The 25,043-nt window shown below is 38.4% G+C and overlaps 1 protein-coding gene across 2 annotated transcripts in view; it reads right to left on the reverse strand.

Annotated features, from left to right (window-relative positions):
- EFL1 (elongation factor like GTPase 1) overlaps positions 1–25,043 on the reverse strand; it is a 134,465-nt gene that overhangs the window by 16,707 nt on the left and 92,715 nt on the right. For both annotated transcript variants that reach the window (XM_036843059.1, XM_036843061.1), the window contains exons 16-18: positions 20,864–20,995; positions 15,506–15,653; positions 8,678–9,660 (exon numbers count right to left, since the gene is read on the reverse strand). In XM_036843059.1, coding sequence (XP_036698954.1) covers positions 8,678–9,660; positions 15,506–15,653; positions 20,864–20,995 — 1,263 coding nt within the window. The remainder of the gene's footprint in view (positions 1–8,677; positions 9,661–15,505; positions 15,654–20,863; positions 20,996–25,043) is intronic.

A 25,043-nucleotide genomic window follows, 5' to 3' on the forward strand; every position in this document is an offset into this window, starting at 1 on the left:
GACTCTACCGGTTGCCCTGAGCTCTATTAAAACTGTTTCCTTGAAATTTCACAATAATTTTCATATTCCTATCCTAAATGTCTTTTTCTCAATCCTCATTCTCTGTGATTTCTCTGCGGTTTCTGCAGCTACTGATCAACACCCACTCTGACAAATCTCTCCAATCTTAGTGTCACCTTCCTTTGACCGCTGGCCCTCTAACATCCATCATTCTACTGTCTACTACAATAATTCTTAAGGGTATGACTTCTTCCTAAGAGTATTCTTTGAGTCTCCATACTCTTCTCCAAACAAACTTTCCCTTCAGAAAGCCCATTCATTTCTCATTTGTGTGGTTTAAATTATTAACTTTATATCTGGGACTCCTGGGACTCTATTTCTAAGCCTGGCCTCTCACTGGACCTCCAATCCCACATTTACTGGGACTGTGGCTGCCAGGGCATCTCCACAGTGCAGCGCAACTTCCTTTTAAATTCAACCTGTCTAAGACACAATACATGGCCTACTGCAAAAGGCAACTCCACTCCTCAATTTTAAAGTCATTTCCCCTGTCATTCACACTAGAAATCTCAGAGTCAGAGAATCACAGAACAGTGGGCTAGAAGGGAACTCAGGGGTCAAGTTCTACCACAGTAGTCATTTAGATTCTGCTTGCATACGTCTAGAACTCACTTCCTCCCAGGGCAGGCCATTACATCTTTGGACAGCGCTGATTGGTAGACAATTCTTGAGCCCCAAGTTTCTAACCATTAGGCCCAGTTTTTGTCCTATGGGACAGGTTTAACCCCTCGTCCACAGACCAGCCTTTAAGCTACTTGAAGACAGTATCCAGCCTTCTCTTCTCCAGTCTGAACACCTCCTCTCTCTCTGTCACGACCTTCCTTTCCTGTTCCATCCTGACCACTTGCCTATTTGAACGACTACAATTTATTTACGTTGCTTTTGGAACGCAGTTTCTAGAACTGAAAGCCATATTTTAGGTACAGTCTGAAAAGCTCTTGAAAAAAGCAGAATTAGTGTCTTTATTAGTGATCCCCTCTAGGTTATATATGACTTGCCTGAGATTCTTATGAGAAAAAAACCTTACTGTAATAGCTACCATGTGTGAACTAGTCATCTTTATTTACTCCTCTACCTCACTCTAAGGAAAGTTTTAAGGTGGTTTATGGAAGTAAATACAAAACAATGGGGTGGGGAGGGAGAAAGAATGAGTAAATTGGGGCAAGCAGACTATGAAGAGCTGGGCCAGCAGGGACGAGCCGCCTGACTGCTGCTGCAGAGGCTGGCTGCCCCTCCCCCTCCTTCATGGGTCTTGCCAGCAGGCTTGGATCAATAATTATAATGGGAACTGAAAGTAATTAATCATGTAATTTTGGGCCATTCCATTTTAATCCCACTAAAACTAAATCCTAAAACTGGGACACAGTGGTGGATCACTGAACAATGGAAAACAGCTATAACAAAACCTTCCAAATACACTTGGCGCTCATGACAGGTGTGTCCAATGCTTGGATGCACTCAGGGACCCTCTCCACTGCTGAGGTTACACTGAGAAATGAATGCAGTCCTATCAATGAGGATTTCTGATCATGTGGCCCCTGACAGAATATTTTGATACCCCTTCAACTGGTCATAACACCTCAGGCATTTGTTCACTCACTCAAAGGAAGATCACGGTGTGCCCTACCGTACGCAAGGCACCAGGGAAGAGGCATCCATCAGGAAAGAAGCGGCAACAGAAAGGTTAATCGCCTGAACTGGTTTTGATCAGGGCTCCACTTTTAATGACTACACTATAAATGTCTCAGCCTGTACTCCAGGCCCTCTATGACCTGGCAGGAACCCACTACTCCAGCTCCTGAAACTGCCAGACCCTAGAGCACAGAGCACAGACTCTACGCTCTAAGCCAAGGTAAACCACTCACTGCCCACAGGACACGTTTGAGGTTTTTCCACTCTGAGCTCACAGTTTCTCCAACTCAGAATACTCTTAGCCCAGCTTTATAGTCAAATCCTTTTCATCATTTAAAGACCATTCAAAAACAACTCGTTCCACGAAGTGTTCTGTGAGATCCCAAGATCAAAATAATCTCTTCACCATTTGGGCTTTACTGAACCTAATCTGTTCTTTCGTGGCATTACAGATTCTTATGTACATATCTTCTTCTTCCATAATAGGCAGTTAAGATTGATCTGCAGATTCTACCATCTTTAGAGCTGAAAGTTTGGCAGTTAAAGGTATGTTATTTTTTTTCAGAATTTAGGAAAGGAAGCAGCTGTCCACAGCAATGTTTTCTCTAATAGTAAACAAACAGGAAACAATGTGAATTTCCAATTTGGGGATGACGGGAAGTAAATTACAGCACATCAAATTGATAAGATATTACGCAGAGGTTAAAATGAAAATTATGAATACTAAGTAGCCAAATGGAAGTGTGTTTATAAAACAAATAATAAATGTAAAAAGCAAAACATCAAACTGCCTCTACCATAATGCATAATAGCCATGCAAAATGTACTATTATGGACAAAGATGGTAAAAGAAAATGAAAAATGATAGGCTGACTTCCAAGGAGGAAGATTTTTCTTTCATCTTGTGGTTTCTGTTACTGTCGGTAACACTTGCGGCATAACTTCAATTAAAAACACACACACACAAAGAAATCGGTGGGCATTTCTTATTCTTATAAACTAGGTCACACAAACCTCTTTTCCTTTTGTCACAGAACAACCAGACTGCTAAATCAAGCAAATGTGGTCGACAGGATGCAGGTGGTCTTCAACCAAATATGAGATAAAGTGTGCTGTGGATGTAATGGGGAATGTGGGCTGGTTGCTATTAGATAGAAATGGATGTTAACAAGTCACTCCCACCCTGGAAGGATGTCCTTAGTGAACTGTCAGTGCTCTGCTCACAGCTCTGTGTCCTTACTATGATAATCAGCCACTTAAAAATTCAGAAGGCATGGTGATCAAATCCAAAGTTGACATGAAGCTGGCAAAGGTAATAAATTCTTTGACAGAATCAGGATAACTAGGTAAGGACCCAAATTTAATAAGACACAGTATGGGTAAATGCAAGGTTTTACTGTTGGGTTCAACCAACCAGTGTCCAGGATTAGAAAGGTAATGCTGCAGAGCAGTGTCTATAAAACCAACTGGAAAGGAGTTTACTTTAAGTTCAACAGAGGTCTTCAGTGCTGTGGTACAAAGAAAGCCAATTTAATACCTAGCTGATGAACTCAAAATTATTCCATCCATCATCAAAACCAATTTCAAAGTACAATCACTTTCAAAAGATTTACCCTGTTTTGAATTTTGCTAATCCAAATTTCTCATAAAATTTCAATAAAAACCCATATTTATTCACTAAATTCAATTGTATTTTACTAATTGTTTTACATAATTAAGCTTTGTCACCTTAACTTATTTCTCAAAGCAGGAACCATGCTTAACATAGTGCTGGCATATACAGCTCAATAATTTTTGTTGAATTGAATTATGAAATGCTGGTGAAATATAAAAAGAACTCCAAGTATGAAGTAAGAATAGGTTTTTAAAAGTAAACAGTAATACTTACTAAGAATGTTTCTGATACATTAAAGCACATATGTTTTAACAATATAAGCATTTACCCCTACAAATAAAATAGAAGAACTATAATAATTGTAGATGTGAGTAAAACTAACACTAACAGAAAAAGTTATATTTTATATGTGAAGTTATTGCCAAAGGTAAAAACAATGGAGAGCAAGAATGACAGACGTTAACAGGTTAGAAGAAATATGAAAAGAGACAATTTACTAGTCACATGATGATCAATTAAAAACACAAACCAATTCTTATGTCCGTTCAAGCTCATAAAAGGCAATTTTCATGGGTAAAAAATGGTAATAAAACCTCAGTTAGGAAAGCAGGTTTTACAAGTAAAGGAGGTCATTTTCTTGGGATTACTTCCCCACACAAAACAATTTTAAGATGATTATTTTTTCTGCAAAATTTCCCATTTTGACCATAAGCAATTCTATACATTTATAAAAGGATTCCTTATTTTAAAAATCTGTGTAGAAAAGTGTTTTAAAAAGAGACTAACTCATCTTACTAAATAAAAAAGACCTGACTTGTCCTTTTATTTGTCTTGTGCCAATTCTTGGAGAATTAAAGGAACCGGCAGCAGTCTGAAGTTTTCCTGGAAGATCTCTGAATATCCAGGGAGGAAGCAAAATGCCTCAGGAACATAGAGGTCTCCTCATTTCTTTTTCCAGTTGAAGGTGGTGAATTAGAAAGAAAAAGGAAAACACAGGTGAAGAGCTGAGTATCCTGATAGACCCTGGATACTAAAAAGTGGTCATCATTACCAAAGAATCCCTCAAAACAAGAGAAAACAGGCTTAGGAGGAGATTCTCTAGTCTAAGCAAGAAGGCCTCAAACCAATTCAGGAATAAAACAAATTCCAGATCAAATCTAAACACAGCTTCTTTGTAAGGCAGTGGGTGTGGCAGCCAGTTGATCTCTGAGAAATGTATTAAGAAGGCTGACCAGCGACACTGGTACAGACTGTGTACAGTGGACCCTTGAACAACACAGGTCTGAACTGTGTGGGTCCACTTACAAGTGGATTTTTCTAAGTACATACTATAGTACTACACAATTCGCAGCTGAATCTACCGATGTGGAGCCACATACAGGGAGGGCCAACTGTAAAGTAATATACGGATTTTCAACTGTGTGGTCAGTCAGCACCTGTAAACCCCGTGTTGTTCAAGGGTCAACTGTACTAACCAATCCACATATACAAGATTGTCATTTGTACCTGGATAAGGCAAGGCAAAGACATATTCTGCTCCTAAGGGAGAAGAGGGCATATAACCCTGAGGGCTAAGATAAGCATCTATTCCTAGAAAGTGCCAGAACTGACTCAGCTGGCCAGGTGAAAAGTGCCAGGATGAAGATCAAAGTGCAGGATGACAAGTGATATTCAAGGGACTGCCTGGTCACATGCAGGGTCCTAGTGGTGACTTCCTAACACAGAAGGAAAAATGGACACAGAGGACTGACTCAACAAAGGTGACTCAACAGTCTGCTGGGAATTTCCAATAAATGCCAACAGCAGAACCTAGCTTCATGTGTTGTGCTGAAAAGCTGTCTTCTAAGAAAGGACAAATGCCACTCCAAATGGATTATGTAAGGAGAGATGGCCGTTTAGGGAGGAAGTATGTGTTCCTATTATGCTGGGAATAAGGGAGGGAAAGACAGGCATAGACCTACAAGGACCCTAGACTTTGAGAAGGCTCATTTCAAACACATAAAGGAAAAGAAAAACAAAAAACCGAACAGGCTTTAGGATAACAAACCCTAAGATAAAATTCCTTTGGGGAGTAACAAGAGTCTGAAAATATCAATCATGAATGATCCCAATGAGAAAAAAAGGAGGAGAGATCCTCCCCACCCAAAATAAATAGCTCCAAAATAAATCTGCTGGGTCATGGAAGGCACTCTGTTGTGCCTTCTGACTCCTATTTTAAGAGGACAGGCACAGTAGATAGAAGAAGAAGAAGATAGCAAACAACTAAGGGAGGATCATAGTATGTCCTGGATGTTGAAAACTAGACTAAGGCGAGCCTACCAAGTAACAGAGTTAAAGACAACAAAAAGGGTCACAGCTACAACTTGGAGAGGCCAGTGTAACATTAATACAGGACAGCAGGAAGGCCAGGGTTGGTTCTCAACACCTATGTTACCTCCATTCTCTTCAGTAAGGAGAATGAGGAAGAAACTACAGCAAGTAGAACAAACATGATAGAAGAATGCTGAAGTTCAAGACAGCCGAGCAGTTGATAAGCAAGTACCTGGCCTTCTTAAATGAGTTCAAGTCTCCAAGACCAGAATTCTATCTCATGGCCCTAGAGAAATTTGCCCTTTTGAGAACTTGTGGATAGCAGGGTAGCCACCAAACTACAGGTAAAAGGCAAATGATAAATGAACTTTTTTAAGGATAAAAGCACTGGTTTCCATAAACTACAGACTAGAAAGCCATACACTAATTTCCTACAGAATTTTAAGAAAACATTATAAAGATTTGTATATATTTATAGAAGCACGAGGTAAACCTTTGGAGATGACATGGACTTTCTAACACAAAATCCTATCAACCTAAGCTTATTTCTTCTTATAAGATGGTTGGTAAGTTGATAATCAGGGGAATGCTATATATACAAAGGAGCTCAACTTCATCAAAACATTCAATTCACTACTTACTGAGTTTCACTTCTCACCAGACAAGGACACATGAAAAAAAATTTTTAAATGAATCAATGTGTGAAGATTATGGTGTTGAGGGACTTCCCTGGTGGCGCAGCAGTTAAGAATCTGCCTGCCAATGCAGGGGACACGGGTTCGAGCCCTGGTCCAGGAAGATCCCACATGCCAAGGAGCAACTAAATAAGCCCATGTGCCACAACTACTGAGCCCATGTGTCACAACTACTGAAGCCCACGTGCCTAGAGCCTGTGCTCCACAACCGCAATGAAAAGCCGGCACATGGCAATGAAGAGTAGCCCCTGCTCGCTGCAACTAGAGAAAGCCCACGCACAGCAACGAAGACCCAACACAGCCAAAAAAAAAAAAAGATTATGGTGTTGAGACTTCTTTTTCTTGGCATTAAAAAACCCCAAAACTTCCTTCATTATTGTTGTAATGTTTATTATGTATTTTACACACACACACACACACAACCTAAGGGAAGAAATTAATTGTATAGACCCAGTTTACTCATATGTAAATATAGGAGTTCTACATAATTTCAGTCACTAAAATTTAAATCTGGCTTCTGGGGGAACAAAATAGGAAGACAAACTTATTTTTAAAAAAAAAAAAGAAAAAATGAGGTTGATCCTGACTTCTCACAAGTGAATGACAAGATGCAACTGCTGAACTGCATTAAAAGAAGAACGCTGTACCGCATGTGGGAGGTAGCAGCGTGTCTGTGTCTGTGTCTGTGTCTGTACGGGTGAGATGGTATCTGGGGTGCTGTTTATGGCTGCTTTATTTAAGAGGGAGGCTGACTGAATGAAGTATGTCCAAAGGACAGCAACTGGAACAATGGAAGGATTAAAAAAAATCATATTCTGAAAACCAGCTGAAGGATGTGGAGAGTTTTCCCCTAGATATAAAACTAGAAAACGAATGCTCCCCTCAAATATATGAAGTGTTATTGCATGTAAGAGGGACGAACGGTGGTATGAATGGTGAGAAACCAGCAGGAGACAAGACTTTTTTGCTCAACATGAGAAAGACAGTTTAATCCTGGAAATGGCTGTGAGCTGCCCATCAACAGAAGTATTCAAACAGAGGTGGTATAAGCATCTGTCAGTGTAGGAGAGACTGGAGAAGACCTCTGAGGTCTTTTTTTGAAGGAATTAAGACTGCTTGATTCTAGTTCTACCTCTGCCTTCTTAAATTAAGAATGTTCTCAATGGAAATGTGAAGAACACCTGGGAATGGTCTAGATCGGTGTTCCTCGAACTAAGCTACGGATTCCGTGAGATGTTAATAGGATGCTGTATTCAAGTAAGGTTGAGAAACACCACATATTCCAGGCCATATCTGCAGATCTGACTCACAGCACATACTGGCTTTAAGCCGTCCCAGAGTGACCAAATCTATGTACCTGTGTTTAACTCAACTGTTTTTGAAATGCTGCTATGGGTGCTCAGTTTCTCTCACAGGAACCTTACTGTGATGCAAGTCTAAATTTCTTTTTGGGGAAGAAAACCCCCAACAATTTAGATTTATGCTTTTATGAATTAATCGGCAAAAGAACCTTACCAAAAAGAATGTAAAGGAACCACGTATTGACTCAAAGGACCTCAGAGCTCGAGAAAACACAACAATTTGGTCCACTCGCTCATCCAGTGCTCATTTCCCCTCTACCCTCCTCACCGCTGAAGCAGTTCCAAGATCTCAAGAGGGTAAAGAGAACTACTGTGTGCCAGGCATGGTTCTAGGTCCCATATTTGTGTTCTCATGCTACTCTTCACAGCCTCCAATGAATTATTACCTTCTTTTTCAGAGGTGAAGAAAATAAGTCTCACTGAAGTAAAATCTGTCAAAAGTCAAAATAGCTACCAAGTGCCAGGGTTCAACGTCTCCTGAGATCTTAAAGGTTCTTCTCCCAAAGAGAGAAAAATCAGCAGTAGGATCTGATATAATAGTGAGCAGTGGATAAAGTCCCAAATAATCTTCTTCTTCAGAAGAGACCCAGAATTCACAGAAGCCCTTTGTGTTAGGAGTACGAGAATGTCACCTTATTCTCTGATCGTTGTCACAACTTTGGTTACCCAGATTGATATGGTTATTCCCTTGTGAAAAACTACTGCACGGGTTTGGATGGTAAAATATATGAGAAGTTTAAACCTCATTTACCAGACCTTCTGTTACAGAAAAGTCTTTCTATTTTTGCAAAATAAAATATCCTAAGTTGGCAAAACTTCTGCTCCCTTGCCCCCAAGATTTTAATATTTAAGGCCTCTGGCTTTCTAAGATCTTAGTTCCTGAAAATCAGATGATAATGTAGCTTCTGCAAAAAAAAATATTAAATGAGTTTAAGCTTTCTGATCTGGGAGACTTCCACTGTTATTCATGGTATTTCTCACTGTCTTTACCTTTCTTGCCTTACCGAGAACATCACTGGTGGCCATGATGTCACACGTGTACATTGCTGCCATCAGACGCTGAGGTTTCACTTGCAGTGCATAGCGACAGGCTTCCTTCATGGTGGCAATGAGCTGTCCTGAGAAGGGTCCATAGCAGTCGGTGAGTGAAGACTCTCCTCTCTGGGAAGCACTCTTCTCAAAGGGCTCGGAGCAGCCACCCTGTAGGTCTTGGTGTTCATCTCTACCAGAACAGGTTTCACCTTCCCCCTGTCCCTCTTTTACCAGGTCACTTTGTTCTTGATTCTGTTTATCACTTGCTGTTTGGTCTTCAAATTTACTTAGGTCCCATTTTTCCAGAACAAAACAGACACCCATGAGAGGCTCCTCACACATGGGGCCAGAGAGGGTTGCTAGCTGGAAGCCACTCACGATGCTATTGCCCAAATCTCGGTATCTACTGGTTTCTTCTGAAGCTTTGCCATCTGGGCCTGTCCATACTGAATGCTGAAAATCTTTACTTTTATTTACTAATATGTTGGGCCCACATTTTCTTGGGCCAAATGACCAGATTTGGTCAACAGTGTTCCTCCATTTTCTCCCTGTTAGATGTTGCTCTAGTTTTCCTTTGAATTCCCAAATTTTCTCTTGGGTCTTCTGGCGAATCATCTGAGTGTTTTTACCCTCATTCAAAGAGGATATCAATTGCTCCATAGAACGAATCAAATCACTATTTTCTTCCAGAATCCGAGTGACTTCTTCTGGAAGGGGCATGGCTCGAACACTGAGTGTGGCAAGTTTATTGGGGGTTGTCATGGTGATTAGCCCACCAGGGTAAACTTGGATTCCTTCAGGGATTCTGTTTTGATCTTCTTTTGTTTGGTGTATGACTGCAACTTTTTGTTGTTTGCCTATTTCTTCATTGACCATGTCAACTTTGGGGGGGTTTGTGATTGTTTCTCTGAATGGAATAATGGGTTCAGATACACTGATTTGAATCTTTGCAAACCTACAGAGTCAAGAGAAATGATACAAGGTTATAATCAAAATGGCATCAAAACGCCCATGTAGAAATATCACATAATGAATATTCTGCAAAAACATAGAAATATAAAAATTATTTTACTAGGAAATATTGGTAATTTACATTATATCAGAATTCAATAACTGCTTTCATTTCAGATTCAAAAGACCACCTCTAATGGGAACAGACCTTCAGGGAGTTCTTGGCATATACTAGAATCTCACTGCTTTGCTCATTCTCAAAATAAATAAACCATGTATTTAGATAAGAATGTTTTGAGTGGAGAATAAATGTTTTAATAAGATTTGACATGAATTCTTTAAAATAATATCTGCCACTTTAAGAATCTGGAGAAGAAAAGATCAATGATTATAACTCTAAATAGACAAAAAAAAAAAAAAAAATCACAGAACTTCAGGATATCCAGTCAAATCCTGACAGTGGATTTGGCTTTGATGAGGCTCATGGTGAGGCTGGCAAGACCTAGGAGTTTGTCTAGAGTAGCACTCTCCAAAAGATCTTTCTGAAATAATGGAAATGTTCTATATCTGTACTATGATTCCAGAGTACTTGATATGTGGCTAGTACAACTGGGGAAACAAAGTTTTAATTTCATTTAATTTTAATTACATTTAAATAGCCACACGTAGCTACTGAACATTTGAAATGCGGCTAATGTGACTGAGGGACTGAATTTTTAATCTTATTTAATCTTAATTTAATTTAAAATAGCCATAAGTGGTTAGTGGCTACTCTACTAGACCGCATAGGTCTTGAACCTCATAGGTCTTGAACCTCACTCTGGCACCAAGTTCAGAAAGCCCCCTTTCTCACAATGTGTCAAGTTTAGTTTCATGCTGCACTTTCTTCCAGATGAGTTACAAGTTCACAGAGGGCAGATTCTGGAAACTGGCATGGACTGATTCTGATGACAATGAAACTACGCAATCTTTCTTTTTCTCTTATTTTCTGTTTACCTCATTCCCAGGTAATACTAAAGCTTTGGTCTGGTCTACTATTGGCAAGGTGGATGGACATATGTATAAATGTACATATATATATGTATGTACACATACATAAATGCGTGTGTGTGTACACATATATAAAAAATTTTTGGATCTTGGAACAATGCTTTTTCCCTGGGAAATGTTATTCAATAAGGAAATTAAATACTAAAAGTAAAAGGTTTTGAAATGCTTACTTTTGATTCTAGATTTGTTTTTGCTTTCTATATTTTGTGGGTTTAGGGCAGGAATTTGGTTTATCTGATTTCATACTTTGTGATAAAATTGAAAACTCAATGAATGGATGGTTTTCTAAAAATATGTTACCAAAACTGATTTTAGAATACAGAACCTGAATAGACCATAATGTATGGAAGAAAATTAAAATTTTCTAAAAATAAAAGTCACTTCCAAGAAAGGTTTTGGTTTTGCTAGTGAGTTTGTTTGCTTTCAAGGATTAGTTTACTCCAATTCTATATACATTGTTGCAGAACACACAAGATGGATGTCTACCTGACACTGTATTCATTTAAAATTACTCTGATACTTGAACCTGACAAAGACAGCAGACATACACAAAACTGTAGCTCAATCTTACCCAAGAATTGAGATATAAAATCTAAGATAAAATAACAATGACAGGGGCTTCCCTGGTGGCGCAGCGGTTGAGAGTCTGCCTGCCAATGCAGGGGACACGGGTTCAAGCCCTGGTCTGGGAAGATCCCACATGCCGCGGAGCAACTAGGCCCGTGAGCCACAACTACTGAGCCTGCGCGTCTGGAGCTTGTGCTCTGCAACAAGAGAGGCCGCGACAGTGAGAGGCCCGCGCACCGCGATGAAGAGTGGCCCCCGCTTGCCGCAACTAGAGAAAGCCCTCGCACAGAAACGGAAGACCCAACACGGCCAAAAATAAATATAAATAAATAAAAATTAAAAAAAAAAAATGACAAAAATGGATATATATGTGTGTTTTGTTTTTTTTTTTACTAATCACTTATGATGTATGAGGCACTGTGGTAAGTGGTTTACATGTGTTATTTCTTTAGTAGGTATATTATTATCCTCATTTTGTAGAGGAGAAAATCAAATAAGAAAGATCAAATAACTTCTCCAAAGTCACAGAGCTAGTAAGCTGAGTTTCAAATTGAGGTCTAACCTCAGAATCCATGCTCTTAGCCATTATGCTATAATGAAAAATCCAATTAAACAGCATATTAAAGGAATAATTCACTACAACACTAAGTAGTTTTTATTATAGGTTCTAAAACTTGATTTGTATTAGGACATCTGTTAAAATACCACATTAAAAGTGTCTAATAAAGTAATCTATGTAACCATCTTTAAAAATGCTAAATTGGCATTTAATAAAATTTAATACCCACTCCTGGTTTTTAAAAAAGAAAAGCACTTAGAAATCTTCGAAACAGGGAAATATTTTTTTAATTATCTTTATTTAGAGAAAATATGTTCAACATACTTAGAACTTTCAAGAAAACCAACTGCACAGCTTTGAAACTATGAGAATTGAGTACTATGACACTGTCCTATTTTCCTCGTACCATAAGGTCATAAGGGCTACTAAAAGTCATATTAGTCCTTCCAGTTTCTAAGGTTCCCAAGAATTCTCCCATAGTCGTCACTTATAAGATTAATTAAAATCACTCCACACCATGGAAGGGGAGGTGTGCGTTTGGTTGTCACACCTACAAAGTGCCTCAGGGCTAAAGTTTCTTTAAATCCTGGCAGTGCAGAGCCTGTGATTACTTCAAAAGAAGTGCAGTAGACTCCAACTACATCAGCAATTTCCTGTGGCTTCCTGCCATATCTGATCATGACTACCTTGAGAGGTGTAGGATAAGAGCTCTGACAGTTTCTCTGGCCTAGAGACCACAGGAGCCTCCTTGTCTCCCACGCATGTACATAACGCATTCCTGCACATGTGTATCAAAGTCAAAAAAGCTTATATATTAGAAGGCATAGGCTCTGTCCTGTGAGAGGTAAAAAAAACCCTCTAGCATTATATATATGTTCTTATTCTAAGTATATAATTGTAAAATTTAACAGTCATATAGAACAGTACACAAAACAACACTCTACTGGATCTATGACTTATCACAACATGAACACCATATAAATAAACCACTACTCAAGTTAAGAAACAGAACATTACTAGCCCTCAGAAGGCCCCCTTATGCATTCTCCTAACCCAATGAAGGTAACTGCTATCTTGATTTTCATTGTAATCCATTTTAAATTATTTTTTTTATCACCTAAACATATAACCCCCATACTATATATAGTTCAGTTTGGCCTGCTTTTTGGACCTTATATGAATAGAATCAAACATTTTTTTCTTCAGTTGTCTTCTTTTGCTCAATATTATGTTGTGAAATTCATCCATGTTTGTGTAGTTAGCTTGTTCACTGAGATTATTCTATAAAATTCCATGGTATGGATTTACTGTAATTTATTTGTTTATGCATTTTGAGTTTTTTCCAGTTTTTGGCTATTAAAATTTTTGTTGCTATGAATATTATTGATGCACATTTGTCCAGCTTTGTGTTAAGTATATATAGAATAGAAATGGGAATAGATTTGCCAAGCCGTAGGAAATAACTATCTCCTACCTTAGTAGATAATACCCAAACTACATTCCAAAGTAGTTGTACCAACTCACGCTCCCACTAGTTGTGTAGGTGAATTCCTATATCTTTGCTCTACATCTTTGCCACCATTTGATGCTGTCACTTTAAAAAATTTCAACCACAAATAAGTAATTCAATTAAAATCAGTTTTAGATTTAAAGGGGGAATTTTACTTGAAATATAATTCTAAGTACCATAAAGCATTATTTTTAAAGAGGAGTTAATGGCCTGAGAAATGTAAGGTTATTTAACATTGGATTTTAATTTGGTAGCAAAGAGTGTGAAAAGAGAGAAAATAAGTTAGTTCAAAAACTCCAAAAAATAACATAACATTTCAGTACTGTTAAGAAAATAACCCTCTGAGAATTAAGTTACTATTTTAAAATACATTATGCCTTACGATTTATCCAATTAGGATTATTCTCTAATCAACATTATAATTATACCTTCAGAAATTCTAAGAAAATGGTGACAACATGAAAGAGACGGAAAAACCTACCTTCCAATTTTGTACTAATTATGGCTATAAAAACATTTAAAGAAACCCAAATGGATGGTGCTGCAGGAGCAGCTCTTCTTATTCTACTGTATTATTAGTAGTAGTAGTAAAGTAGTACTGTATTACAACAACAACTATTACTACTACTACTACTACCACCACCACCAATTTTACTAGGTTGTTTTAAGGATTAAACGAGACACACAGAGTTCAACACAGTGACTAACATGTAGTATTTAGTATGTAATCATGTTGATTATTTATAATTATTATTTTAGCTATAATTATTATTATGGTTATTAAAGTCCCAGAAAATTGAAAAATAAAAGGAAGGAAGGCCATTACAGGGTGATTCATCAAAGAAAAACAAATGGCCAATAAACATATTAAAAAATGTTTCAGGGACTTCCCTGGTGGCGCAGTGGTTAAGAATCCGCCTGCCAATGCAGGGGACAAGGGTTTGAGCCCTGGTTCGGGAAGATCCCACATGCCGTGGAGCAACTAAGCCTGTGCGCCACAACTACTGAGCCTGTGCTCTAGAGCCCGTGAGCCACAACCAATGAGCCTGTGTGCCGCAACTACTGAAGCCCACGTGCCTAGAGCCCATGCTCCACAAGAAGAGAAGCCACCACAATGAGAAGCCTGTGCACCGCAACGAAGAGTAGCCCCTGCTTGCCACAACTAGAGAAAGCCCGCGCGCGGCAACAAAGACCCAACGCAGCCAAAAATAAATTAAAAAAAAAAAAAAAAAAAGTTTCAATATCATTACTAAGCACAGAAAGCGTATATTAACAATGAATGAACACCTTTTATTCGTCTTCCAGGTTGGTGAAATTTTTAAAAATTATGATATACAGGGCTGGCAAAAGTTTGGGAAAAGAGACACTTTCAAATACATCTTGCTAGTTACAGTGTAAACCGGAACAGCCTTTCTTAAGGATAATATGGATCATAAGCCTAAAAAATATGCCAGCAATATAATATGCCACCTTTTGAATCAGCAATTATACTTCCAGAAGTTTATCTTAACCAAATAATCAGAGCTGTGTATAGATATCTGTAGGTATTTGAATACACATAGAACAGACTAGGGATTTATGGACCCAAATGTAATGGTCATAGTTATCTCTGCATGGTAATTGAATGATTCTTTTTATTCTTCTGTATTTCCCTAATTGCTACAATAAATATATATTACCTTTGGAATAAAGAGGAAAAACATAATTTGCAAAAAGTTATTTGGGATGCCTATTTTATGACACTTATGTATCACCACGATAGAGAAATACAAAGATTTACCGAAGTTTTACACTGTAGAGACCACATCAATAAGGAAAGGAAGTCTATCCTAATTACAGCCTATGTTTACAAAATATGATTTTGTTTTGTTGCCCTGATATGCTGTGTGTGTATATGCTTAAAGTAAAATACATATATATGAAAATATTTTATGACTCAACCTAAAAATGCAAAATCATGCAAGTATAGCAGTGAATACTATTTGTCAGTTATTAAAAATTAAATCTATGATCCAGTAACACAGTAACAGTTCATGTTTAAGTTGAGGACACTTAATTTTTCTCCAAAGACAAACCACAGTGTAAGTTCAATGGGTTTAGGAAACGCTAAAGCATCCCACCGATTTTGGGGCTATCATTTCTCCATCTCTGTTATCACCTAACCTTTCTTTTAAGTCATCCAGGCATCGCTGAAGGTGGACTTCCCCTGCTGTGACTAAAACGTGCTCTCCCGTTTCCTGAATTAAAATCTGGACACAGGGATCAGCTTGGTTTAACAGTTTCATTCCTCTGACGAGCTGAGGCATTTCACCTAGGTTAACAAAATGAAATACTGATTAAATACAAGATAAGGACTAAAATAATCTAAAGATAACATCCGTGAGAAAACTGAAGGGAAAAGTATAATGAAATAAACTCTTAAAATAATGATTTATTGTTCTTCCAAATAATATAGCAATGTGAAGAAAACTACCCTCTAGTAATTTACCTGTACAGATAGCTCACATGAGACACGTGTCACAAACATATCACTGAGACTCCCAAAGCTGATCTATGCCACTTCTTCAAACACTCAGCAAATATAAACTACCATCGTTATACTTGTAAATCCACCTAAATGTATTACACATGTATATATACCTAGAAACGTAACAGAACTCTTCCCAAACAGTACCTATAAAACTATAAAAGCAACAAATAAGCAAAGGAAGCATTCAGTATGATACTCAATTCAAGAAACTGTACCAGAAGCTAATAGTTAAAATAATTATTTATGAAACTCCTTGACAGAACTGTGGATTTTAGAATAAAGCTGCCCTTTGGGTGAGAGCTGGGATACACTAAGCAGCCACTTTATCCCGTGAGCTATGGGCACCTTCTGCATTCCACTCTGCTGGTGCTTTCGGTATCTAATTGCTTGTTCCCTACAGTTCTTGGGGTACAGGTAGGGATTTGGATCCACATCTTGAGTTCGGCTGCTTTTTCACACCTTTCATATGCGTGGTGGCCACTATTCACTCAAGGCAGGTCATAGGAATTCTCTTGTTACTACTTTAGCAGAGACCTTGGCTTTGAAGGCATTTTTACGCAGTCTTGTTTCACTTCTACGTCTGAAGGAAGGACTCAGTTAATTCCTCAATGCTTGGTTTTCAACATGCTAAACAAACCAAACCACAGGAGCTTTCTGCAATCAGTTGTTTTTCAATATATTCTACCAAAGTTGACTACCCATATCTATTCCATATCTATTTATTTTCCCATTATCTATTTATTCTTTAAATAAGCTTTTCTTAATGATAAGTAACACTTTATAGTGCTAAGTGTGCCAGATAAGCACTTTACATATATGAACCCATTAACTATGAGGCAGGGATGATTACTGTTCTCATTTTATAGATGAGCAAACAGGCATAGAGAAGCTTAAGGAACCTGTGCTCAAGATCACAGACACACTGGTTTTGAAGCCTGCAGGCAGACAGCCATAGAGCCACACTCCATAATGGGTGTCGGCACCCTCACAGGTCGTGGTCATGAGCCACATATGGGATGCATGAAATGCTGACGGAAGACAGGGAGTGGGATTTCACTGTATGTGGGGGCGACGGATGTACCCTCATGTTTTCCTTTTCAGCATTTGTAGTTTTCCTTTGCCGAATTCAGTGGACAGATATTATCTAGTGTTAAGTTAACCTTCACAGAATTTGAAATATGGCTTAAAAAGATTCTTGCACGAAGACCACTAATAATACATATCACACAAGCCCAAGGGAATAATTAAAAAAAAAAAAATGACAAAGCTTTTTGTCAGCTCTCCATCACCAAATTACAAAGTACAAAACAATGTTACCAGTTTGAGGACCTAATAAATTCTTTTTTAAATTTTTCCTTATAAATTGATTTGTTTATTTTTGGCTGCATTGGGTCTTCGCTGCTGCGTGTGGGCTTTCTCTAGTTGCGGCGAGTGGGGGCTACTCTTTGTTGCAGTGCACAGGCTTCTCATTGTGGTGGCTTCTCTTGTTGCGGAGCATGGGTTCTAGGCACGCAGGCTTCAGTAGCTGTGGCTCACGGGCTCTAGAGCGCAGGCTCAGTAGTTGTGGCGCAAAGGCTTAGTTGCTCCGCAGCATGTGGGATCTTCCCAGACCAGGGCTTGAATCCGTGTCGCCTGCACTGGCAGGCGGATTCTTAACCACTGTGCCACCAGGGAAGTCCACAAATTCTTAAGAAAACAAAAACAAAAACAAAAAACCCACTCACATTCACATACACACTTAAATCTGTCACTTCAAGGCAAAGGTGACAGTGTAACAATAAGCAAAGAAGAAGCTTTTTCAAAAGAAATTTGGCCTGTCTGACCAATAGAATACTGCAGAAGTGATATGTGATTCCTAAGGCTAGCTAACAAAAGGTACTGCAGCTTCTGTTTTAGTGTCTTGGACTACTGGCTAAAGCCAGTAACCATACTGTGCTCCAGGAAAATCAAGCAGCCATGAGGAGAGGTCCCTGTGGAGGAGCTGAGGTCCCTAGCAAGCACCAACTTATGAGCACCTGTGAGTGAACCACCGTGGAAGTCCAGTTAAACCTTCAGACAGCTGCAGCCTGCTGTGATATATGACTACAACGGCATGAGACATCCCCAAACTGAGCCCTTCCAAAATTCCTGACCAAAGGAACTGTGAAAAATAATAAGTGATTACTGTTCTTTCAAGTCACCAAATTTTGGAGTAATATGTTAGGCAGTATTACATAACTAATGCAACTATAAACCACAATCATAAATAAATAATACATATTCACCTATTTATATATACAGTACATATCTCCATCAAAGACAACTAAGAATATTTTAAAGACAGTTATTTCATTTTCATCTCAATTTTTAAAGTAATTTCTATGTTTGTGTGTATTTCATAATGTACATAAAACATCAGCACAAAAGTTCGTGTATCTATATAAACATATGTATAGAGGGCTCTTTTATTTTAACTGATATGGATAAAGGATGAAAAAATTCTGGAAACCAGTAACTCTGCTCTCAGGTAAACAGAATTTCTTGGATTCCTAAAAATAAAGATCCAGAGGCAGGAGTCTGAATCCTGATTCAACCACTTACTAACTGCTAACTGTAAGGCCATGGGCAAGCTAACTAACTTCTCTAAGCTTCAGTTTACCTCATGTGAAGATGAGGATAAAAAATAGCACAGGGCTGTTGAGAAGATTAAATGAGATAATGTCAAATCCTTAGAATGTAGCACACAGTAAGGATCAATGATGACGCTGAAAATAATAATGGCTTTGGGCATGTGGAGTTTTCTGTGTCTGGGTGTTGGATTTTGAGTAGACCCCGTGGGCATGGAGCAGAGTGGCGGCCACCATGACATCTGGACCTCAGCTTAGGAAGTCAGAGAAAGAAAAGTGGAAGAACAAATGCTCGGAATGCCTTCACACCGAAAGAAGAGTAAAAAGGCTGTCTTCTAGATTAGTTAACCCAGTTTGTCAGCATGAAAAAGAAAAGAGGGCCTGGGGACACATGTTCTATTCAGAAATAAACAATGCAACTGCCCAGTGCTTCTCAGGGGCAATACTACTGGGAAGTTGAGGTATAAGAGGGTGGGACATCCCAATAGTCATTAGACATGTAATCCGTAGAGAGAGGGGCTATTGCCCCAAAGTAAGGATGGGCATAAGAAACTAGGGCAAAGAGTAAAGAGACAATAAATATCCTCTGAGGGCTCAGAGGAATGAGACTAGCGTCAAGAGAAGTATTCCCAGACATTCTAAATGTAAAATAAGATGTTGACACTGTAGTAACAAGAAGACAGAACAATGGGTATAAACTTCAGACATGGAAATATAGAATGGGGTACACTTCAATAACATAATCAAGAATACACATGGCAAATCCAGCAAGAATAATATACTTGATTGGGAAAAGTAGCAATACTCCTTTTAAAATTATGAAGAAAACTGGGTGCCCCTTCTATCATTTTAGTTTATTATTTACAAAGTTCAGAAAAATCTAATGCAACACGTATGAGGAAATAAATTTTGGCACTCAGATGGACAATCTTAAGTAATTCTGTTTATTAGATTACCTTGTTTATGAGAAAGAAATTAAACTTACTGAGTCTGCTATGGGACAGGAAGTAAGCTAGGTTCTAGGATCTCTCATCTCATGTAGCCAAAGCTGTACAGAAGGTGGTCCTTTAGGACTGGGCTTTTACTCGGCTTGGATAATAGCACAGAGTAGCACACAACTATTAAGCAGACTCCAAAAAATTATACATTTCTTTTAAAACATTATAGCTTAAATTCCTTTAATCCCTGTTTTAAAAGTAAGAAATAAGATTTAAATAAATACTAGAAACACCTAAGAATAAATTATGGTTGCCAGACTCAAATGTTACAACTTAAATAAAACTGAGCTTTCTTATATTGTATGTACTTCTTAGGGTTGGAGGCAGTTAGCAAGTAGAATAAAAGAACAAACCATGAGGGGCCGGGATCTGGACAAACCCACAAAGAGGAAGCAGGCATTACAAAGAATGGCGTAAATCCATGCAACAACCAAAGGCACTGTCAGTCCACAATGACAGCCCAGAAAGCATGCCTGTCTGAGGCCCAAGGCAGATAGCTATTTACTAAGACTGAGCCCAAAGGCCAGAGATGCAGTCCTCCAAATACGTATCTGCTCAAGGGTCCCAGGGATCCTCAATGGCTAGAATATGTCTTAGGAACTGAGGCAGAGACAAGCTTTCAGAAGGCCCCAGCTCTGGGGAGAGGAGGGATATACAGATGCAGGGGCAACGAGGCCATTATATACCTCAACAGAAAACTGCCATTTTACACATTTGTTCTCTGGTTTCCTTAAAGCAGTCTGGAGATTCTTCACCAACGACCACTAAGCACTGGGAACAGCAAAGTCACAGGGACTAGGGGGGTTAGTTACAATCATGGGAAGTAAAATACAAGAGTCAGTGAGGACTGGCCAGGCAAATGGTATAAACCAAAGACTAAGGATTAGTTATTATAGGGACTGGCATATGTAGGTGTCATACAACCAGAGAGAAAGAGGCAGGAAGTGCTTTCTAAACAAAGAGGAAATGCTCAGTGTCCAGATAATCTAGCAAACCTAGAGGGAAGAGGATATGAATTTTGAACCAAGAAGCTTGGGATAAGATTCTAAGAACCATTCACATAAAACATGAACTCTGGTAAGACACCACGCTGTGCCAGGGTTCTGGGGGATGCAGAGATGACCCTGTTTCTGCCATAAAGAAGAATACAGTGTCCCTGGAGGGCGAAGGTGCCTAAAGACTCCCGATTCCTAAGACAGAGGTTAGATTCCCCTCAAAATGTTGGTGGTCTGTATGGCCTCATGGCTGGGCAGGTTACTCCTGTTATATACCTTCATGAAAATACATAGTCTACTACTGAAACAAATCATGAGGAACCAAGCATTAAATGCAAGTATTTTAAAAATGTAATGAACATCACATGCTTTTAAAAACAAGGTCATCTTACTTGGGTGTTTCGGTTCAACAGCAACCCTCACAATAGGGGTGGCTTCAAAGTTGAGTGGTATAAATGGCGGGCAGGATGGCAAGGTACACAGTGTTGCCGATTTCAGCACAAAGTCTTGAAGGCCTCCTATTCCTGCAGGGAGGAAAAGATCCATGGAGTCAATAAAACATGATAAATTCTGAATTTATGTTAGAAAAATAACAACATCAACCCAGTATATATGTCACAGAGAAAAAACACTAAACAAATTGGGCTAAAACACACCTACTTTGACCACAGAAATGATCATGTCCAGAAACATATGTCTGAAAATACTAATTACTTTTTAAATTGTAACTCTTAGTTTTTAAAATACATTAATTTGATGACGATGAGTCTCTACTGAAATAATCTCTTTTGCCAAATCTACTTGCTTGTGGGTAAAGGGAATTTAGAGACTTTTAGAGGAGAATATCAGTTATTCCCCCACCTCCCTCTCTTGCCCACTCTCCACTTCAGGCTCCCGGCTGATAGTTGCATAAGGCTCTAAAGCATACATATTTGTCTTTGAGCAGATAGGAGCAGAGAGAATGCCCCAAAAAAGTGAGATGAAGGGGTCATATTGAACCTCACATCCAGAGTAAGAGCAGACAACATTTTCGAACAAATTAAGAAACACAAGGGCGATTTTTGTGCTTTGGGGTTAAAGAATTAAGAATTGAAGAGGGCGTGGAAGGGGAGGCTACCTGTTTTAGGGGAAGGTGACATAGGAGAAATGGGCAGGGATATTTAATCGGCAGTCTGCTTTTGCATCTCGAGCTTAGCAACAACTATGAAGAGGTAACAAAGAAAACAACTTTGCTGCCTTCAGCTGACAAATGGATGTTACAGGTACAGGGCGCCGGGGTGCCACACCATCGACCATTCAGCATGGTGGAGGGGAACTGAAGCAGAGGCTTCTGACACACGAGCTTGGAAGGTGGTTTAGAGGTTTCTTTGAGTCTGACCATACAGTGTGAAAAGTCCCCTCCCACAGCCCCTTCCGAATGCCTCCAGAATTCACCATCCCACTACATTAAGGGATCGCTCCAACTGTAAGAACACCTTCCTTACATTAGGCTGAAACGTGTTTCCCCCATCTCTACACATTGTTCTTAGTTCAGTTCTCCAAAGGTCCACAGAAAATGTGCTTCTTCTACTTTTACCAACTACCCTTTGGATTTCAAAGGCATCTGTCAGATCCTTTTAATCCTTTCCTGCCTCACACTAAACCTCATTAGCTCCTTTAACTGTTTAGCTCATGACATGACTTCTAGACCTTTCGTGTGCAGGGGATCCTCTTCAGACTAAAGTTTCCAAGGAGCTAAATTCATTCCCAGTGCCTCTGGTTTATTTATTTGGTCAAGGTCTAAACTTATTGCTGTCCTTCTTAGCCCAGCACACAGAGAGACCTATACCTGGCCACAGCTTCTTGATAATGTCCTCCATGTACCATGATGTAACACATCTGGGTCTGCCCAAGTTTCCACCAAGTCTACTAGAAATAACAACATCTCCCATGAGGCTAGGGGTTTAGGAAAACCCCACAGTAAATATTCTCTTTCAAACCTCATCCATCCTGCTTCTGACCTCTGATTAGCATGCATTTCCTTCCTGCACACACAGCACATGGTTTCATGAAAAGATAAATGCTGGTCTCTCCTCTGTATCACCAGGTTTGCAGGCTGCAGAAGGTCAGTATATTTTGAACACTGTCTCTTTAAACTTCTGGTTTACATTTTGCTGTTCAAATCACCAAATCTATTCTTGCTACTTAGATATGCCCAGATTTGTGAACAGATTAAAAACATGAAAAAACAGAAACAAAAAAGGTCAATACCACAGTATTCCTAGTCAAGATTAAGACTTTATGGAAAAAGTTATGCTCCAAAGATAGTAAAAAAGTCACTATCTGTAATATGCTACTATTTTAACTAATTTTTTAATATAATTTAAAAATCTAAGAAAGGAACCATTAGAGTTATTTGGCTGAATCACAATAAAATGATTTAAAAATCACTTTGAGAATTTCTTGACGTACCATCAGATAATTATTAAGTGTACAACTTGATATTTATACAAAACACACTTTAAAACAAACTTTCTGTTTTAAAAATAATGCCATCAGGTACAATTTTGAAAAAAAAAAAAATGAAACAAAATAAAACAAATCGCCATATACCCATAACCACACCATTTGAATACTGTCACTATATTTATTCGATGTATTTCCTTTTTTATTCCCTCCTCTACTGGCACACATAATTTACACTGTTATAATCTCCATATAATTTTGTGTCATTTTTTTTTCTATTTAAATCACATAATTTTCACTTCAGTTGTTTAAATCACAATTATATCAATCAAGGAGGTATAATTCCTTCACATAAAGTTCACGTGCTAAAGCATTTTTCAACTGGGATTGGAGCTGCAGAATGTGTTTCCTTCAGGGAATCATTTTAGAAGTTTTGGGATGGGAAAAGTAATAGGTCAGAAAAAAAATACGCAAAATTAGCATGGCATGAATTTGTTTCAAGGATGAAAGAGGGTGCAAAGCTTTTTCCATGTATGTTTTAAAAAAAGGCATATGACTTAAATAAAAGATAGAGAAAAAACAGGGTGATGAATATGGAGCAAAAGGAATTTACTAAACACCAAGAATTCTAGCTTGTTTTTATACAAACGCCAGTAACTTTTGTCTGACTGAAGATGAACAATCCAAGTCCTCTCTGGTCCCAATTCTTCTCTATATAACAAGGAGTATTAGACATTTTGAGTGAGTGAACTCTAGCTTACAGGCTGGGGTGACACCTGAGTAAATACTGAGTTCTTCCACTGGGTACACAGGCCCTCACCAGGATGTGTACCATACCCTTCAAACTTTTCTTAATCAAAAATCAGCATTTTGCAAACACTGCCAGACCAAAATTTTTTCCAGGTTCTCTCTAATGTTTCCTTTTACAAAGTATTCCATTTTTAGTTTTTTTTTGAGAAACTGCCATACTGTTGTCCACAGTAGCTGTACCAATTTACATTCACACCAGCAGTGTAGGATTCCCTTTTCTCCACATCTTCACCAACATTTGTTATTTGTGTTCTTTTTGATGATGGCCATTCTGATGGGTGTGGAGTAATATCTCATTGTGGTTTTGATTTGCATTTCCCTAATGATTAGGGATGTTGAGCATCTTTTCATGTGCCTGTTGGCCATTGGCATTTCCCCTTTGGAAAAATATCTATTCAGATATTCTGTCCATTTTAAAATCAGGTTGTTTTGTTTTTTTTGATGTTGAGTTGTATTAGCTGTTTATATATGTTGGATATTAACCCCTTATGGTCATATCATTCGCATCACTTGCATATGTGACTGATATGACCCAGCAATTGCACTCTTTGGTATATATCCGAAAAAAATAAAAACACTAATTTGAAAAGATACATAAACCCCAATGTTCACAGCAGCATTATTTACAATAGCCAAGATATGGAAGCAACCTAAGTGCCCATCAACAAGTGAATGGATAAAGATGTGGTATATATATATATATATATATATATATATATATATATATATATATATATATATATAAAATAGAATACTACTAAGCCATAAAAAAGAATGAAATTTTGCCATCTGCAGCAACATGGATGGACTTGGAGGGCATCATGCTAACTGAAATAAGTCAGACAGAGAAAGACAAATACTGTATGATATCACTTATTTGTGGAATCTCAAAAATACAACAAACTGGTGAATATAACAAAAAAGAAGCAGACTCCCAGATATGGAGAACAAACTAGTGGTTACCAGTGGGGAGGGGGAAGGGCAATACAGACATGGGGGAGTGAAAGGTACAAAACTATTGAGTGTAAGATAGGCTCAAGGATTTATTGTACAACAGGGGGAATATAACCAATATTTTATAATAACTGTAAATGGAAAGTAACTTTTAAAAATTATATACAAATTAAAAAAAATTTTTTTAAGTATTCCAGAAACAAGCAATGTTAAGGAGCACATCTTTTATGATATGAGACTGAAAATATTGTGTGGGCCCTGAGAGATGGATTGGTCTTCTGTCGACAACTTTTTTTCTTTAACAACCCCCTGCTGCACCAGCTGAATCAATCTAGGATGAGGGCACACTGGCAGCAGTAAGAT

Source organism: Balaenoptera musculus, chromosome 2 (genome assembly GCF_009873245.2).
Source record: "Balaenoptera musculus isolate JJ_BM4_2016_0621 chromosome 2, mBalMus1.pri.v3, whole genome shotgun sequence".
Lineage (NCBI taxonomy): Eukaryota > Metazoa > Chordata > Mammalia > Artiodactyla > Balaenopteridae > Balaenoptera > Balaenoptera musculus.